This window comes from Procambarus clarkii, chromosome 20 (assembly GCF_040958095.1).
Source record: "Procambarus clarkii isolate CNS0578487 chromosome 20, FALCON_Pclarkii_2.0, whole genome shotgun sequence".
In the NCBI taxonomy this organism is placed as follows: Eukaryota; Metazoa; Arthropoda; class Malacostraca; order Decapoda; family Cambaridae; genus Procambarus; species Procambarus clarkii.
In genome coordinates, this window is record NC_091169.1 from 23478357 (window position 1) to 23498800 (window position 20444).

The 20444-nt window shown below is 36.6% G+C and overlaps 1 protein-coding gene across 1 annotated transcript; it reads right to left on the bottom strand.

The window, feature by feature from the left end:
* Nucleotides 1-18: 18 nt before the first annotated feature.
* Nucleotides 19-19784, bottom strand: LOC123755464 (treslin). Its single transcript, XM_045738168.2, has 14 exons — nt 18661-19784; nt 17267-17432; nt 15864-16055; nt 13501-13625; nt 12676-12904; nt 11810-11935; nt 10142-10279; nt 9741-9876; nt 9152-9317; nt 8370-8505; nt 7975-8200; nt 5959-6237; nt 5452-5568; nt 19-4659 (listed from the first exon to the last, which is right to left on the bottom strand). The coding sequence occupies exons 1-14, from the start codon at nt 19677-19679 to the stop codon at nt 161-163; spliced, it is 7554 nt and encodes a 2517-aa protein (XP_045594124.2). The 5' UTR covers nt 19680-19784; the 3' UTR covers nt 19-160.
* Nucleotides 19785-20444: the final 660 nt, after the last annotated feature.

Here is a 20444-nt window from a genome sequence, read left to right on the forward strand (position 1 = left end):
TTGCACTAGACTGCCACATCCTCATTTCTTTCTCACACAACCTCCAGTATTGAAAATATAACTACAATATGTACATTATGCTTATCACTAATACCTTACCATCTTTGACAATAAAAATTGCCCTCCCAGTTTTAATATACACATCAATATTCTATTAGTCTTAACTGCTCTCCCAGTTTCCATACAATTTTCTACTGGACTTTGGTTTTATCTGTGATTTCAAGATAGCATCACCTGCATTTGTCTCTTCAGACAATTTGTTATTGATGATTGGTGAGACTGAAAGATGCACCAAACTAAGAAGACTTGGATTTGTAAGACGAGATCCTTTCCTTTGACTTGAGTGGGTTGGGGATGAACGGAATGGGACAATACTACTTGGTGAGCATTTTTGCAGGACACTGGAGTGGGTTTCGGAATCTGACATTGTTTCTTGAATTACAGGTGACAATTCAATGCGTGGACTTGAGAGTATAGCAAATTTCTTCTTTTGTTTACGTATAAATGTTTTCAAAGTGGGTGACCCGGGTGAACTTCTTACTGACCACTCATCCTGTACAACCTTATTTAAAGATTCACTCTTCTGGTGAACTTGATCCTGTGCAAGCATCTGGTCCTCCATATATGAGTTGTTTTTAGAGCTAGAAGCAACACTGAAAGTATCTGTTAAAATTTTACTTGCTCTCATCAGTTCTAATTCAATCTTTCTTCCCAAACCTTCATTACTTGAAATGTGAGAATCTTTCATTGTATTTCTTTCTTTTACTGGGGATAAGGTGATCAGTTTTTGAAAGAGCTCTGGTGACACACTAATGTCTTTGGACATATGACGGGTAAATCTGTGGGGAGTGATTATGGACCTGGGTTCTCTGTCCATTTCTTTTTTCTTCCTCTTCTTAGTTACAGAAGTTGGAGATGTGTTGCTGCAAGATGAGTCAGGGTTATAGCTACAGTTTGAAAGCATACTCTCACTCTGACTAAGTTGTAGCCTTACATCAGCACTGGAATTACCCGAGCTCTCAAGTGAATTATTTGTTTCAGAGACCTGGTAGTGTTCCCCACTTTTTGTAATCTTTAACTTCATTCCTTTCCGTTTCTTCTTTTTCTTTGCAATACACATTTTCCTGTTTACATCAACTGCAACCTTTTTATCGCACTTATTTATTTTGTTATTAATGGCACTAATTTGTGAATCTTTGTCCACATCTTCTTTAACCTCAGAAATTTTCCTTTTATTCTGTCTAGGTTTGATTATTTTCCAATCATTTGGAGTCTCTGGTCGTTTTCGAGCAACAGCTTCTTGGTGAGGTCTGGTTGGGGTTGTCTCTACCGAGGGCAATTGCCTGTGAACAGGAGAGAGATACACATCAATTTTTTTCTGCTTATGTCTTTCATCAGTTGAGCTTACATTCTCTGTAAATAATCTATTTTCAGCTCTAATATCTGTGTGTTCTTTTCTTGCCTTCTTCTGATCTTCATCCAACCATGATGGCATGGATGAATCTGTGATTGGTTTATTGGGTAAATTTTCAACAGTCTTCAGAGGCATGCTCTCTGCTGCCACATCTTCAACAAATTTTTCTGGTGTTACGAAGTCTGAGTCCTCATCAAAAATCCTTTTATTTTTATTTTTAGGAGTTATCCATACACTGGAAAAGTACATATCATCATCAAAATTGTCGTCTTCGCTGCTAAGTTCACACAATGACTCTATAAACTTTTTACAAGTTCTCTGTCTTCTTTGTGAAGCACGGTTAACTTCTGCCTTCTTCACTTTCTCAATTTTCTTTCTTTCTGAAACTCTTCTTTTACTTAAATCAAGTCTGCCATGGGTTGTTCTTTTATTTTTAATATTTCTCTGGCTAAAATCATCATCAGACTCATCACTAATATCAAAGAACTGTCTTTTAACTTGTTTAGTTGAATTAAAATTAATTGAAGCATCATCAGTGTCCAGTATGCTGGAGACAGCAGGTTCCTTCACATACACTGGATTAACTCTTTGTACTATTTCTTTTATAGGTATTTCATCATGTTCATCCAGGCTGCGTGATCTTTTCATTCCTTTTGATAACTTGTTTTGCTCACATTCTTTTCCGGATATTTTCTTATCGTCTTTCAAGGTAGTTTTCTTACCCGATGCTTTTAAAGGTAAACTCTCTGCACCTTCAAGAGATGCTGTTATTTTTTCTGTTGTTGTGTTGACCATCTTTGCTTTCTTGACGTGAAGTCTTTTCTCTGTTTCCTGCACCAATACATTTTTGCTTTGTTTTAGAAGACAGATTTCCTGAGATTCATTAATACACACACTTTTCTCAGATTCTTTTGTACAAAATTCTAATGTTTTGCTCGAAGAAATATTTTCCCTAATATCTTTTGCATGCTTTGCTTTTTCTCCTTCAATATTAAATATGGATATTTTGTTCTCAGATATTGTCTCAATTTTGTTGAAAAGTAATTCTTGTTTTACTTTATTTAATGTGTTATCTGTGCTTTCAATTAGTGCCTCATTGTCAATCACAGGACTACCTGCAGAAACTGACAAACAATCTTCTTGCATCACTTCATCATCAATGCACGGTGACTTGGCTTCATTATATGCAAGTATGACCGGTTTGTTGAAAACTAATTCTTCTTTTACATTGTTTAACATATTATCATTACCTGTGCTTTCAATTGGCACCTCCCTGCATGTCACAGAACTCCCTGTGGTCAAAGACAGCAAATCTACATCATCCACTTCACCTCCATTAATGCACTGTGACTTGGCTTCTTTATGTGTTGATGTTTCTGCTTTGTTGGAAACTAATTCTTCATTTACATTATTTAATATACTATTTGACTTTTCAATCACATTCTCGTTGTTTGTCATAGAACTAACTGTGGTAGCAGGTGAAGAACTGACATCTTCCACTTTATCATCAGCCGATGAACAATCTGCATCTTCCACTTGACCACCATCAATACATGGTGATTTGGCTCGATTGTATGCTGATGGGTCTACTACACTACTTTGCCTGTTAACTACTTGGTTCATCCTCTCAATGTATAACTTCATTTTAGAGTCTAATGTAATTTCAGGACTAACTGAACATTCTGGCTGCTGATTCTCCTTTACAGGCGTCGAGTGATCATTTAAAATGCACTCCAGGTCCAGTAGACGCACCTGTTTCTCTGGCAGACAACTACGCGAGTCCACACTTAAGTCACCGAACATATTTACAGGGGATTGCTCTATTTTCTGCTGTGAACTTGAAAGAGAGCTTATGATATTGAGGTTCACCTGTAGAACTTCATTGTCTTCACTGAACTCCAATGTCCCAGTTCCCGAGTCTGGACCAAAATCTTCCCCAAACATGAGTGAGCTCACCATTTCAACATCTTCTGCAGCAATGTTTGGAACATTTAAATCTTCAAAATTTGACACATTTTCTCCAGCTGCAGTAAAAGCAGTGTCTATATTTTGAGAGGTCTTTTCTAAAAGTTCCTTAATGGGATGAATTTTCAAAGGCGTGTTAAAGATAACTGCAGATGTTTTAGAAGGGGTTTGTTCTCTCTTAAATGGAGATAAAAGTTCAATTTCACTTTCTGTACAAGAAAAAATGCCATCAATCTTCACTGGAGTACAGACATTATGTCGGCGACCAGGAGGAGTTTCTGGAACCGCTTCTGGACCTCTTTCTAGGTTTAACTTTGGTAACTGATTACAAGTTTTTAAGGAAGAAATATCTGAATATTTTCCATTAGTTTTGAGAGGTGTATGCATTCCATTCTTATTGACCGAGGTAAAAATGTAGGGACTATTTAAAGGACTCTTTAAGGGTGTTTTACCTGGTGTTTTCATTGGAGTTTTAAGAATGCTCTTGGGAGTCTGAGGATTAGAGGAGAGAGATCCATCCTTATTTCTGGGGGTCTGAGGATTGCTGGTAAAAGAAACACGTTTACTTGGGGTAAATGTCAAACTGAACTGGACTCTCTTGCTTGGGGTTACTGCTGACAAACACAAATCTGAATTGGGTACAATTTGATGTACATCTTTGGAAAGATTTGGACTTTCCTTTTCTTTACTTGGAGTTGCAAACCCATGAAAAGAGTGATCATTGTCTGTGTATGAACTTAAATCCAATACTTTTACTGGGGATTGGTCAATTGGTACTTTTATTTTTGATGGGGTGCAAAGTGAAAGGACTTTTCTAACATTTTTTATTGGCGTTGTTCTTGAATCCAATCCTGAAGACATGGATAAACAATCTCGTTGAACTACATTTGTATTTATGCTCTTGGTAGGAGAGTTGGTAAACATGGTGTCTAGTTGTTCTTCCACCTCACTGCTAGTGCTCTTATCAAGACCATAATCTAATGAAATTCTTTCTGGACTTGGGCAGTTTTTTTCTACTCTGCTACCTTCAGCAGAACCCTGCTGGGATTGATTAACCTGAGAGGATGGCAATATCTGGGAAAAGATAAAGCTAGCATCACCTACATTTTGCAGAGAACTCAAGTCTAAACTGCGTCTCTCCGAGTGTCCCCGAATGCGGTCTGCTAGGAGCTGAGTCTTGGCACGTTCCCAGTTCCGAGAGCGAGCACCAGAGTAGAAGGTGTTCCTGCGAGTGACAGTCAGGCTTGCGTGCAACCGACGAGGTGTAGTTTTGCAAACTCCTGTGAAATTTAGTTAAAATAATTAGAAAGTCAGAAACCTTCACCAGTAGTTTATCCACTTTCAGATTGCATAAGAATACATGAATATGGAGGAGAGGGAGGATGATATAGGAAAGAACAGCCTAAATCAGTCTATAGAATAGCAGATTATATGAATATTGTAGTGTAATTATAAATTTAACTAATTTCACGGTGGTAAACAGTACTATATTCAGAAATAAAGAAAAATACTGTATAGTGTATTCACTTGATTTTCTAATCTATGGGGTTGTACCTCATCTGAAATATGTGGCAATTATTTTTTACACCCTTAACTATAATTTTTATTTCCTAAACACCTCGGTTTGAAGACATTTTGCATTAATAAGATTTTCGCAATATGCTTAGAAACAAAATATGCTACTTTAGAATAAATTTATATTTTCATACAGAAATCTGTAGCATCTCCCTAAAACAATGAGACGAAGTATCTGAGATACCAGTGTGTTCACTTGTACGTCATGGAATCTTTGACCGAATGACACGACTAGATAACGTCTAAGCAAGGTACAAATATATTTTAAACTCTGTAGGAAGTGGAACAGCACAATGAACTAAAGTAATGCATGGAACAGGAACATGTAACAGTCCACACACACACACTAGTCATCACTACTAACCCCTAACACTGCTACAACTGCATTACTCAACATCAATTCTAGTTTTGGGGAAGGGGGGAAGAAGCAAGCCACTTTATATACATTTTTATAGTTTAATGTTGCTATACTTATATTATCATGAAGAAAAACTTACTTTTGACATCAGGGCTTTCAACAATGAGTGTTGTGCCAGTGCTCTTGAGAATCCTGTTTTTGTTGAATATGTTCTGGCCAACTTTATCCCCAGGAGTCTCCGGAACCAAGACACCACCTGAGCAAGAAAATGAGGATACTAATAAGAAAAAGTAAAGCACAGAATAGTGACTACTTTTAGTAAAGAGCATTTCCACAAGAAAACAGAAAAATGGGTGAGACCAAATCCTGACTTTTTAGATCCTTTTTAAAAATGGTCCATACTTGTTCTCATGTTTAAGAAACAAGAAACAGACTTCAGGCCCAAAACTAACTTTTGGTTAGGTTTGGAAGAGGTTGTTAAAGCCAAATTTCATCCATAACTTTAAAAAAGAAATATGATAAAAATGTTAATGAGAGGTAATTAGCCCTCAAGGTATAAATGACTTGGAGGTGGGGCATAAAGAGCTAGATCTCCCTCCCACGTTGTCACTGATACGTAAGCACACATTTGTTTTTACAAACTTACTTTTCTTTGATTTAGGAGTTTTGTATCCTCTGGTAGCTACCACTGATGCTTTCACTGGAGTTTTATACAAGTTTTTAGATGAAGTGATGATATTTTTGCTCTTTCTTGGGGTAATGATAGTAGATGATCTTTGGTGTTTCTTGCGAGGGCTGCGCCTGAGTTCGGACACAGGCACTCCCCCCACAGTTTGGGATCGCTTCAGCTTGGGTTTTGATAAAGCAGCTTCGGTCAGATCAAAAAGATTACGCCTCACATTTCTTAGGTTACTGTCTGCATTATCTGAAATAAAATGTACACCTGCTATGAAAAATATAAATAAGTCAAGAGTCATCTGTTTATAGCTGCTAAACACCACAAATGATATGGTGGAAGTACAAATGTTTATAATGGAAATCCTAAATGTGGTGATTGTCCTTGTATATAAATCACCAGATGCAAATCCTCAGCAGTTTAAAGACCAACTTACAAAAATAGAATACTGCTTGGAAAACCTCACAAACCCTTCCCCAATCATCATCTTACTGTACTTAGTGACTTTAACCTACAGCACCTAAAATGTAAAAATGTGGCAAATACCGGTAGTTATACCACAGAGAATCCCAGGATGCAATTTGAGTGAACGGTCACACACAGATGACCTTTTGCAGATGTATGACAGATTTACTTTAAACCAGGAAATAGTAAAACCAAAAAGCAAAGTAAACACCTTACATCTTATTTTTACAATCAATGATGATTAATTCAATCACTAGAAAAGATTGAACTAAAGTTTCAAGAATCATATAAAATCTAGGAGACAAAGAGACCAAAAGCCATAAGCAAAACAGAAAAGAATCCAAAATACTTTTTATCCTATGCAAAATCTAGAACAAAAACTACATCCTGCATTGGGCCCTTGCACAAGGGTGATGAAACTTTCACAGATCATAGCAAAGAAATGATTGAAATACTGAGGTGATTCTGTTTTCAGCAAATCCTGAACACATTGTAGATCAATGATCAAAACAAATTCTTTAAGAATGTGACACCACCATTGAACCAAGTATCAGATGTTACCCTAACCCCACTCGACTTTGAAGTACCTTCAGGGAGCCTGGTCAGCTTCCCCAGATTATCAGTGTTTAGTGTAATAAAATGCGTTTCTGGTAGAGCCCTGGTGGATCCCTGACACTCCTCCCTACCAGTTGAGTCGGTTCTTTGGTGTTTTGTCTATCTGCTCCAGAACTGAACTGGGAAGGATGGCACAGAGAAGCTGGGACTCCAGGCTGCCTGGTGATAGTTATCGGTACTAACAGGTTTGAGATAGTTTCAAAGGTTTCGGTAATTTTTTGAATTGCTTGGGAACTTGTTTGGCAGTTTTGAGTCGTTTTGTGTGAACCATGCAGTTATCTGTATTCCTTCTCTGACTTTATGGATGCTTTCCAGGTGGAGTGGCAGAATGTCATGTACTCTCTGCACCTCAAGAGATTCTGGCTCTGGTCACCAGTGGGTCAAACAGAACTCCCAAGACTGCTGTAACCTAGTAGCAAGCAGCAATCTTAATGGGCTAGCTTTAAGGAGCCACGGGGACTCTACCAGAAAGAGGCATTTTAAATACAATCAATGCTTTTCTTTTTATTTAATCAATTTTGGTGTCTTATATGCTGGGTCACACCACAGAGCTCAGAAAGGAAATATGAGAAAAAGTCTATCAACGTTAACAACACTTTAAGGTATCCTTATCGGGAATATCTAATAACTTATTTGATATTGGTACCAAAAAATATATGGTTAGTATCTATTAGAAATGTTTTCATGTTAAATTTTAAGAATTCAAATTGCATTGTGGAATTAACTTCTTTGGAATATGGGAATTCTACTGTAACCAAAAGGAGGCCTGGTCAGTGACCGGGTTAGTGACCTTAACCCCCGGAATCAACGCAAGGTAAAGGTAATAACAAATAAAGTGAAATAGAAAACAAAGAGGACTGTTCATAGTTCTTGCATAATCATGTTGTATACATAAAATTTACACACCTTTGCTTGAGGCTGAAGCAGCAGAAACTGCAACTGGAGGTAGCCTTGGCTGTTCACTGAGGGTCCTTGATAAAGCTCGTGTTACCTTTGGTACCACAATGCTGCGTTTACTGGCTTCTTTCAGAGATGGATGACGCGATGACATCCTGCGGCCTTCTCGTGATTTGCCAGAACCAGGGTTCTCAACTGAGCAAGGTCCACTTCCATAGCTTACAACAGAGCTCTCCTATGGGTTTCAAATATTCATCAATAACAACATACATCAACAAAATGACTTTAAATGACCTAGAAGAATGCTGATAAAAAATATATACATGAAAAGGATACAGTAATTGACACAAAAAGCAATAACCTAAACAACTCATTCTAAATAAATAAAGACAAGTAATTCCTACATGGGACTTGACAGAAGGTTGCCTGGTGTCTTCTACAGACCCAACATCCCCAGTTAGAACACGAAGAGGCTCTGGAAGGGGCTGGTTTAGTTCTTCATAGATCTCAACCAACACTTCACCCATAGTTTCCACATAGCTGAGGAAAAAAAAAAAGAGGAAAATTATTATTTTCAAAAAGCCAGCAGAGGCCACCAAGGTTAACTACAGATTGACATAAAATGTAAAGTGGAATCATATTTTAAAAATACATTGTGCAGGATATATCATGAGCAACATAAGTGCTCCTTAAGCTGTTTTTTTATAAACACATTTAGCTACATCTGCATTTGTGCAGCTACCCCTAGACTATATGAAGGGGAGTACATTGTGTCAAAAAGCTAGCTACGTGATGCTAAAATCCCCATCACACAGGGTGGTTAGTCATACAGAGGCATGTGATAAGTGGTCTGCACTGGCAGACTCTGGGTGCATTATGAGCACATCATCAACAAAAAGCTGGTTTACTGTGGTCAGATATTCGGGGATATAGAGTAGTAAAAAAAGACATCATAAGGATGCTGAATGTGGCACTGTAAGAATTATAGTGATTACATCCTGTGACAGACCACACGAGACTGATGACACCTTGAAAGGAATGCAGCTGACAATCGTCAGTTTAAGTGCTTCAAAAGAGGACTAAAGGACAAACAGTTGGTGGTAAGAGGGGTTGGTAGGTATGGAGTGGTGTGTATGTGTATGCACGTGTCCGCCTGTCACCATCACACATTTTTCTCCCAACATACTTATCAAGGATGGTGTCCTGTAGAAAGGTGGCCATAGTCGTAGGGTTGTGACGTAAGGAAATTGCACGTAACATCTTCATAACCTCCTCAACATGATACTCTCTTATACTGCTGCTCCGACTTTCCTCCTCTTCATCATCACCTATTTGACTTGATGATGAACAGCCTGTCAGAAACATTAATACAAAAATTAAATAGAACAGTTTTGAGCACCCAAAAAAAAGGGACAAAGAAAAGGAAGATAGAGAGGGATGGCTTGAGAAAGTAATGACGAAGAGGAAAGCATGAAGAAAAAATATGAGGAGGAAAATGAGGTAAGACGGTTGGAACAAGTTAGGTGAGAAGATGGTGGAGGCCAAAACTGTCAGTAATTTCAAAGCGTTATATGACAAAGAGTACTGGGAAGACGGGACACCACGAGCATAGCGCTCATCCTGTAACTACACTTAGGTAATTACTAGATCTAGAGACAAATAAATTGTCTAACTAAATTTTAAAGGCAACTAACAGACAGACAACTGAACATCAAATTTTATTAATAAATATGTACATATCAAGTAGTAGAAATCCTGGGAACTAAAACACTTACCTAATACCCAAAGCAGCTCAAGGTGCAGCAAAGTTTGTAATTTATAATGCCAAAGATGAGTGTCTGGAGATCCTTTACTACTGATCTCGGCGGCTGTTTGCAGAACACCACTTCCCAGGACCTTACGCAATCCTTCCTGAAACCAAAATTACAATAATTCAATGTCAGTTGTTTTTTGTTGTTGTAGATTCGCTACCTGGAACAAAAAATTCCAAGTAGCACGGGCTATGGTGAGGTTTGTGGTGATTGTTAATTCATTGTGGCGATTCGGTTATGTAGAAAAACGGTTAGCAGATTACAGATCATAATAATTAAAGGTGTATCTGGTTCAATAACAGAGACTGGCTAAGCTTCCAACAGGAGTTAGTCCTGATGCTTTGACCATAAATGCTGCAGCTAACCTCCATATTTGTTCTGCTTGAACCTTTGACGTGCATCAGTGCAAGATTTATGATGGTTTGTGCCGTTGTGAACAAATCAGTCTGGCCGCCATCCCCATCGCGCAGGCACACTAAGGACTGCACTAGCTCTTCTGTGTCCTGAAATAATGAGACAAGTGACAATAATTTGAACCCAAAAATAGATACCAAGCAGGTAAAAAACACAAAGTAAAGAATGGGAAATTACTACATTCAGTGCTCTTCTCGTAAGTTTAGAAAGGCAGGTTGAAATAATCTGAATCCAGAAACAATTAAAATTATATGTAACTTTACCCCAAATAGTACACATCTTTATAACTAACCTGTATTATATAGTTCAGGAACACATCCAACTTTCCCCCAAAGATCATTTGTTGAATTCATCACATAACTGAAGCATGAGGTGTCTGGGAACACATTCATGTGTAAAACCAGGCATTAACTGTATTTTCTTTTCCTTTCCACCCTGGGAACTAAACCCTTAGACTGTGACTATAGAGAAATGGTCATACTTGCCAATACAGTACATACACAAAAAATAAAAAAATTCCCCCAAAAAAATTTCATCCGAGAACTATTCATTTGTATGCAGAATATAAGATAAACACGAAAAATAAATGTCTATTTATCATTTCACTGGGTGGAGGCACTCTGTGTGTCTGGCACTTGTCAACGCCTGGTAATCGACTATGCTGATGCGATCTGATTTGTCTTGTCTCAACGATGTTTTACCACATGTTTTTCTTTATTTACATCCTCAGAGCTTTTATATCCGTATTTGCATCATACATGTAAAACCCAGACAATAATTGTTTAAATCATCATACGATAACAGCATTCCCCTTGTAACGTTCATGATGATATCAAACTGCATTTGTATCATGAAATGGTAGCAGGATTTTTTTCATGGGTTCATGGGAGCCGGTCGGCTGAGTGGACAGCACGCTGGACTTGTGATCCTGTGGTCCTGGGTTCGATCCCAGGCGCCGGCGAGAAACACTGGGCAGAGTTTCTTTCACCCTATGCCCCTGTTACCTAGCAGTAAAATAGGTACCTGGGTGTTAGCCAGCTGTCACAGGCTGCTTCCTGGGGGTGGAGGCCTGGTCGAGGACCGGGCCGCGGGGACACTAAAAAGCCCCGAAATCATCTCAAGATAACCTCAAGATAAGGTGAACTCCGTTACGTCCTCATAGACCTATTACTGTATATCCATATTTGCATCATACACGTACAACCCAGACAATAATTGTTTAAATCTTCATATGATGATAACCCCATTACCCTGTGAATCAACAATTGATGATAACTGCTGTCTAAGGGTTAGAAACTAAACACTACACTAAGCGTTAAAAACTAAACTAATGGTTAAAGGTTCTGGTCGCAAGCAGGCCTAACAGGACTCCTGAGACTGATGTGACCCAATAGCCAGGAGCCATCTCAGCAAGATAGCTTCTGATAGCCCCCCAGAGGCTTCTCCCAGAAAATACTTTTTTGGTTTCAATTTTCAAAATTAATTTTCAAGATTAAAAATAACTTACAACATATAAAATATATTATAACTGTTACTTATCAAGCTCTATTTAAAGGGAAAAGGATATTAAATTTATTATACATTTACACTCTAAGGTGAGAAAAGATATACTAACATACCTGTGGGTTTGAAACAGTATTCAGGACTTGTGATTCAAGTTGTTGACTCTTGCGTGCACGCTCCGACGCTTGTGCTGCTCGTCGCTCTGTTGCCTGAACTCTTTCCTCTTCTTCTGCACGTTGTTCCTAGAGATAATGCAGCTACAATTCAGCAAAGTTTAATACACCGTAAATGCAACTCAGTCCTGAGCCACATTCAAGGAAAATCTAATTTTTATTAGCATATTTAGAAAGAAGCTGAACTCAGATCAGCTAAACTTCAAATGACAGCACAGTTAAAGCACCATGGATAACTACTAAAGGACAAAAATCACGCTTTTAGAAAATAAACTTTAAAACAACTACACTCAATTACGCCCTGACAATCCCAGGCAGGGTGAGACGTATGGGCAAGTCTCCTTAAACCCATTGCCTCTGTTCACCTAGTAGTGATTAGGAACCTCAGTGTTAGTCAACTGTTGTGGGTCGCATCCTGGGGAATGGTCAAATGCTGCATATATCCCAGGTACAGTATACTCGAATTTCCCACAAACGCCGCAAGACACAGCACGAGGAAAATAGCCACAAGGCTATACATGAAACTGCCGCAAGGCCACTGCAACGAGTGGACCAGAAGGTCCCAGTGTCCAAATAAAAAGGGTTCGCGCCCAAACAAAATAACCACTCTATAAGAACAACTAGTATCACAAATATTTTTACTATTAATATTCACACTTTAAACCACCATGCAAGAGTTAAATGTTAATAGATTGTCATTGAATCTTACGTGAATTGGTATCTAAACTTCATAAAAGTGCACTGATACTATATTAAAGAATTAATAAACCCACAGAAGATATTTACTATTAAGTAAACTGCACACTAACCTTTACTTTTTGCTGTGCAGTTACAATATGACTCTTTTTGACAAGCTGCTGTGCTCGAGACATGGTGGGCTTGGCAGTGTTGCCAGGTACTGGGTCTACTGGAGGCTGAGTAATGTCGATGAGATCTAATGGTCCAGTCTCCCCCGTAGCCAAGGGTTGTGGAATTTGGGGACGGTATCTTTTTTGAAGACGTTCTTGCATGGCTTTTCGTTCAATTCTATTGACCCTCCTGGAAAATTAAAATTCTATGTCATTTGCACTGCTGTTAGATTATACAGAATATACTACAAATATGGACATGAAAGCTAAAAATAAATGCTCATTGATAAAGTATGTATCGCTCATTCAAATTAGCTGAACATTCCAGTTAGCTGACTTTTTTTACTGGGAATATTAAAACATGACAAATTCAAATGGTCATAAGTGACTGCAGTGTTCCATGTAAAGGTTGTTTCACACTGAAGAGTCTAGTTGACTCATTAGTACATGAAAATAAACAATTCTTTAAAATGAAAATTAATAATTCTTTGAAATGAAAATTAATAATTCTTTTGTGTGTGCAGCTTGCCCAACAATGACAACATTTTAGCCTTAAGATGACCTAAGTAAAATGACAAACAGGGAGCAATGGGGGGAAAATTGGTAGTAGTACTACTGTACTGTAAATAGGAAGTAGTACAGTGCTTTTTCTTGTGGAGAATGGAGGCCAAGCAGGGTGATGTTTAATACAACAAGAAGACAGATGTATAGCTAAATGAAGATAATAGTATAGACATTAAAATAGGCTGCAAGTGACACGAACAGAAATACTTGACAAAATCTGACCTTTTTCTGATCCGCTTGATGGTGTCACTACATACTTCAACGGGCTTAAACCACCGCTCAGTTTGGTTGGCAGCAAATCTTTTGGTGCTTGTGGTTGGTTCCCCACCAGTGTGCGGTGCAGCACTCTGTGGAGGAATTCAGGTCAAAACTCGATAGTTTGATCACATTAGAAAAATCAAAGGAGGTATCTGTGGGCTCCAGTATTAGCATATTTGATAATACAATTGTATGAAATAATATAATCTTAGAGTGATCAAAACTATCTGTCTCTCCATAGTTCCTAATTCCTCTACTTTCATCCCTCTGTTAGTACTACCAACCCCCTTCTACTAACAGTGAGAGACCAGTGTAACACATGAGGTTATACACGGACAAAATTAAAGAAGCTATGCATAGGTTAAAAGAGGGAAAAGGTACTTGGTATAGATGGAATAACTTTGGATATATTGAGGTATGGGAGTTGTAGTGATGCTAGGCATAATATAATATGTTGGATGGCATCACAAGATCGTGAGGTGCCAGATGATTGGGCTAAAGCCATTGTGATCCCTAAATAAGAGGGCAGGATTAGAAGGAAAGTTCTCCTTTCTATAAGGAATATAGTTCTTCCTCTATAGGGAACTATAGGAGAAATGCTTTAATTAATGTAGTATTTTAGCAAAGTACTGTATAGGCAAAGGTGCAAATTAAGAGTAAGAGATAATATAATGTAGGATGTGGAAGAGACAGTGGATTTAGAAATGAGAGGGGGGGGGGGGGGGTGTACAGACTAGATTTTTGCTGTGAGAATGGTTATTGAAACATTTCTAGCAAGGGTAAGAAAGATGTATGGTGTTTTTATGGATTTAAAGAGTATGACTGGATTGAATGTGAAGGTGGGAGGTTTTGCACAGCCACGGGTAGTCATTTATTATACAGTACATCCTATGCCCATCCTGTGGGCGGTGGTGAAAAGGATTACAGAGGCACATAATGGGTTCAGCAACTGAACCCCATAGTTTATTTAGCTAAGCAAGTAACAATCTTGTGATTATAGTTACACATTTTTTTTATTACACATACATGCATAAACATACATATATATATATATATATATATATATATATATATATATATATATATATATATATATATATATATATATGTCGTACCTAGTAGCCAGAACTCACTTCTCAGCCTACCATGCAAGGTCCGATTTGCCTAATAAGCCTAGTTTTCATGAATTAATGTTTTTTCGACAACCTAACCTACCTAACCTAACCTAACCTAACGTTTTCGGCTACCTAACCTAACCTAACCTATAAAGATAGGTTAGGTTAGGTTAGGTAGGGTTGGTTAGGTTCGGTCATATATCTACGTTAATTTTAACTCAGATAAAAAAAAAATTGACCTCATACATAATGAAATGGGTAGCTTTATCATTTCATAAGAAAAAAAATTGAGAAAATATATTAATTCAGTAAAACTTGGCTTATTAGGCAAATCGGGCCTCGCATAGTAGGCTGAGAAGTGAGTTCTGGCTACTAGGTACGACATATATATATATATATATATATATATATATATATATATATATATATATATATATATATATATATATATATATATATATATATATATATATATATATATATATATATATATATATATATATATATATATATATATATATATATATATATATATATATATATATATATATATATATATATATATATATATATATATATATATATATATATATATATATATATATATATATATATATATATATATATATATATATATATATATATATATATATATATATATATATATATATATATATATATATATATATATATATATATATATATATATATATATATATATATATATATATATATATATATATATATATATATATATATATATATATATATATATATATATATATATATATATATATATATATATATATATATATATATATATATATATATATATATATATATATATATATATATATATATATATATATATATATATATATATATATATATATATATATATATATATATATATATATATATATATATATATATATATACATGTGTGTGTGTGTGACATAGAGCGAACTTTTCTCGAGCCCTCATTCAACACAACCATCCAGTCACCATCATTATTGTCTATTTGTTTTATCAGAATCAACTACGGTTTGTTAATTATTAATTTTTTCAGCTTCCATTTTATCCTTTTGCCAGTATCCAGCTTCACCCACAATAAAATACTAATTGCAACTGGCTACATCCCATCAATACTATCAATAAAGAATAACTACAAATGTAACATTTTATAATCACATCATAATATTTGCTTCTTACTTTCAAGCATTTCTCCACTGACTGTGCAACAAATCGGAGTAGATGTGGGTCTGTTACTCGGGACCCTTGATTTGTGGCCTGGCTGTGGAGAGGTGGAGTAGCCAATCCTGAAGCAGATATCACAGTCAAACAGCCAACACCACCTGCCCATGGACACAGAATGGCGATGCCACCACAACTCAACTTTAAGACCTGCAAATTCAACTTGTATTGTAACAAACTCCCTTCTGTTTACTATTTTATACAACAATATTTGTTTAATTTAAATATGGCTGAACATTAAAAATAAATTAAACAAAATATTATATACAGTACCTAAATTTTTTTATACATTTTTCCATACAGTAGTTTGATGTCATCTTACATATCTAAGAACTCTTTCTTGACAATCTCACTATGCAACTCTTAACATTGAACATTTTATCAACATAGACAGGCTAATAATAATTTAATAGAAAATAGAGAGATGTATGATATTCAGCACTATTACAAAAGAACATAAGAATAAAGGTAAACTGCAGAAGGCCTATTGGTCCATACGAGGCAGCTCCTATTTATAACCACCCAATCTCATTCATGTATACTGTATGTCTAACCTTCGCTTGAAACAATCAAGAGATCCTACTTCTATTACGTTACATGGTAATTGGTTCCACAAATCAACAACCCTGTTACCAAACCAGTATTTACCCAGGTCTTTCCTAAATCTAAACTTATCCAATTTATACCTATAAATTGGGTATAAATATTATGTCCATCACTTGTTGCTCTGCCACCAGTTCTCATGCCAATAATATAAATACTCATAGAATGAAATGTATACAAATACATCATGGTGACAAATTAAAGGAATACAGTACAAATTGCCAAAATTGACAGTGTTCAGAAATACAGCTTTAAACTAGGTAAAAATACTAGCTATTGTATTACAGTGTTAGTTTCATACATTGTTATTCCCATATATTATCATAATACACGGCATCAAATGTGTGAGGCAAGAGTCCTATACAAGGGTTATTTATCTATGAAATATTTTGGTAATCTACTTTTATTTAGATTTTATACTACTCTTACAATTCATATATTTAATGCACTTTATTGTAATGACTAAGTTAAACCAGACTAGTAAATTACTATGTATGTTGATTACTGAATAAATTAGCATTTTACAGCACCCATACATACTGTATCATTAAAATTTATACCATTCTATACCAAATTTATTTTTCCTGTAACATAATTTAATGTTATTCTTACCAAAATAATATGCAGTTGGTTCAACACAATGTCTCTTAAAAAAAATGCACCCACATAACCTATTGTATAGTGTATTAGTAAATAATTAAACACTACTGTGAATAGGTTGTAAATGTTATATGAGAAGAAAATACACAGCATCTTACCATTGACAGCTGATATTTAGCCAGGACCTGAACCAGAGTAGTGAAGATGGTGTTTGGTGCATGACACACATACAGGTGGCCGATGCCCCCGGCCACTGCAAGTACACTCACCGCACTGCTACGTACCACACCCACCACAATGGCACTCCCCCATTCACGAGAACAGCTGAAAAATAGTTTTAAAATTTGAGATAAAATGTGAATTACAGTACAGTAATAAATTTACTGAAATTTGTTCTGGGCATAATGCTGACAGGTAGCTGTTATTACTGTTCTGGGCATAATGCTGACAGGTAGCTGTCCTTACTGTTCTGGGCATAATGCTGACAGGTAGCTGTCCTTACTGTTCTGGGCATAATGCTGACAGGTAGATGTCATTACTGTTCTGGGCATAATGCTGACAGGTAGCTGTTATTACTGTTCTGGGCATAATGCTGACAGGTAGCTGTCATTACTGTTCTGGGCACAAATGCTGACAGGTAGATGTCATTACTGTTCTGGGCATAATGCTGACAGGTAGATGTCATTACTGTTCTGGGCATAATGCTGACAGGTAGATGTCATTACTGTTCTGGGCATAATGCTGGCTGGTAGCTGTCATTATTATTTTTTACATAAAACTATTGTTGCTATTAAAAAAATTCATAATTTTAACGAACTATCAGCCTACAAGTTCTTTAATTATTTTTTCAAAGAAACAACATTTTCAAATGTAAGTACAGTTTGCTTCACTGATCTTACAATATTTAGAATAGACATAATGGTCTTGATCTTTATCCAATTGACATTTCATACTGCAATGACCAGAAATTAAAATACAACTACTCTTAGAATTATATGAATGATTTAAAACATGCAGTATTTTAATAGAATGTAATGTTTATGGTATACTGAATATTCATGACAACAAATTCCCTGTGAAAAATACAAGTGAAACTATTATCATAACTCAAACCTTCTCAGAACTAGCAATTTTCCTGTTACACTCTGTGTAGTGGTAGAAGCTGGCACCAGCAACCAGCTATCACTGTGACTGATGTTATAACACTAACCCAATGGGTCACTAGTACCTAACGCCTACCACTGGGCTTTGGGTGGTTTCACACACTCATTTCGAGTGTAAATATGATAGAGCCCAGTAGGCTCAGGAACCTGTACACCAGTTGATTGACAGTTGAGAGGCAAGACCAAGGAGCCAGATCTCAACCCCAACAAGCACAATTAGGTAAGTATTGGGCAGTGTGACTGAAAGGAAGTTATTTTGGTGGTTTACTTGATCATGTCAGGTGTACTTGGAGGGGCAAATACCATAAAAAAATAGTAACTGTCTGAGGTTTATTTTAACAGCAAGAGCAATTTCTACCTTCTAGAGCCTTCAATCTGAATTCACTTACCTTCCATAAACAGCTAAAACTTCTAGTTGAGCCTTCAAGTAAGAGATACCATCAGCATCCTCCCACACCAAGGTGGGGCCAGGTTGAGGTCGCCGAGGTCTGCCACACCTCGTCCTTTTCCACCATGAAACTTGCATGTCAAGGCCCGCCACATGAGTGGCGGGAGCTGGGAACACACCAGCCACACCTGGAACCTCCTCATATTCGGCAATATATGAAACAACCGTCTGAACAATACTGGATATGAGATGCAACTTTCCATTTAGTTTAACTAGACCACTTTGGACAGCACTGATTACTTGAGGATCAGCTGTTTTTTCACTGGTGACGGGCAATTCACTCAGACTAACAAAGTTGAGACAAATATGCTTGTCCTCTTGAAAGGTCTTCACCATAGAAAAGTCAAGAATGCTTCCTAAAAAGTCTTCAGGCGTAATGAACGCCTCTGTCCGGCCACAGAACTCTTTTACTCCTGCAAGATTCTGAGGAACTTTGGTAAAGACAATGACAGTGTTATAAGGACGGGCGTCCTCTGGCAGCTTGTGCCCTGCCTTGGCCTTCTTCCGAGCTGTCTTGACGGGGGAAGTGATGTCTGGCCGGTCCCAGTTGTAGTCCAGCAGCACCTCCTGCAGGGACTTTTTCAAGATGTAGGAGTGCGGCTTGGGTCCCTCTGACGGGTGCTGACTGGACCCACTCGGCTCGTTGACACTCTGCTTCCTGTCAAAAGCTTTACAATATCTGTCCGTGAGATCATTTTCAAAATCTTCAAAGGACTTTTTATTAAAATCAACAAAGTGTTTCCTGCTGGTGTCGGGCTTGAAATTATGGTGATCGTAATATTTACATGACCACCTCACAACCTCAGATCCCTTCTCGGTTTGCGCGCCAAATTCTGTCAACAATTTCAAACATCCCAACTTCAATCGCGTTACATTTTGTTCCAATTCACTTTCACTCTGGCACGTATCGGCGAAACTGTTCACATCAAACAAAAGTACCACCTGAACGGACGAAAACATGCCAAAGACACTTAATAAGAAGTATTTCAGGCGTGTAAAAATAAGAATCTTGGCTACATCTTCCTATGTCTGGGCGCCCGGGGACCCGACACAGGAACCCCATTGAAGACCAGGTTCCCCCTCCCCACTCCCATCAGTCTGCTACATTATCTATTCTAAATTATAAATTTTAATTTTAATTTTCACTATAACATTATGTGTAGCATCTTTAATTGTTTATCATGGAAAATAATTTAATCTAATATATTTCTGTATAAACATTATGCAATATAACATATACAGTATTGTCCATTGTGGAGTTTGTCCATTATATCTAACTTAATTCCTAAGTTTTATTTACATAATAATATCATTACTTCCTTTATAATAGCAATACGAAAACTGTCTGCCTTATATGAATGTTTCTTAGAGAAAAAGATCAATAATTTGACAGTTGAGACAAATCGTATATTGATATATTTGCATATGTATTGAAAGATGTTAGCTCATGTCTCTGGAATATAATCAATATATATTTAATTTTCTTATATAAGGGTACCACCTCTGGTGCAATTGTAGAGCAATTGTAATTTTCTTTATATTTGAACATAACATTTTTAGTTAGCTATAAAGTGTCATAACTCTTGTTTACATTCATATATTTAGAACAGAAATTGGTTCTAAACTATAATATTGAAAAATTATATGTATATATATAATATTCGCCCTGTATTTTATATAAATAGTTTACGTCATATTAAAATTAATAGATTGGATTTCCTTGAC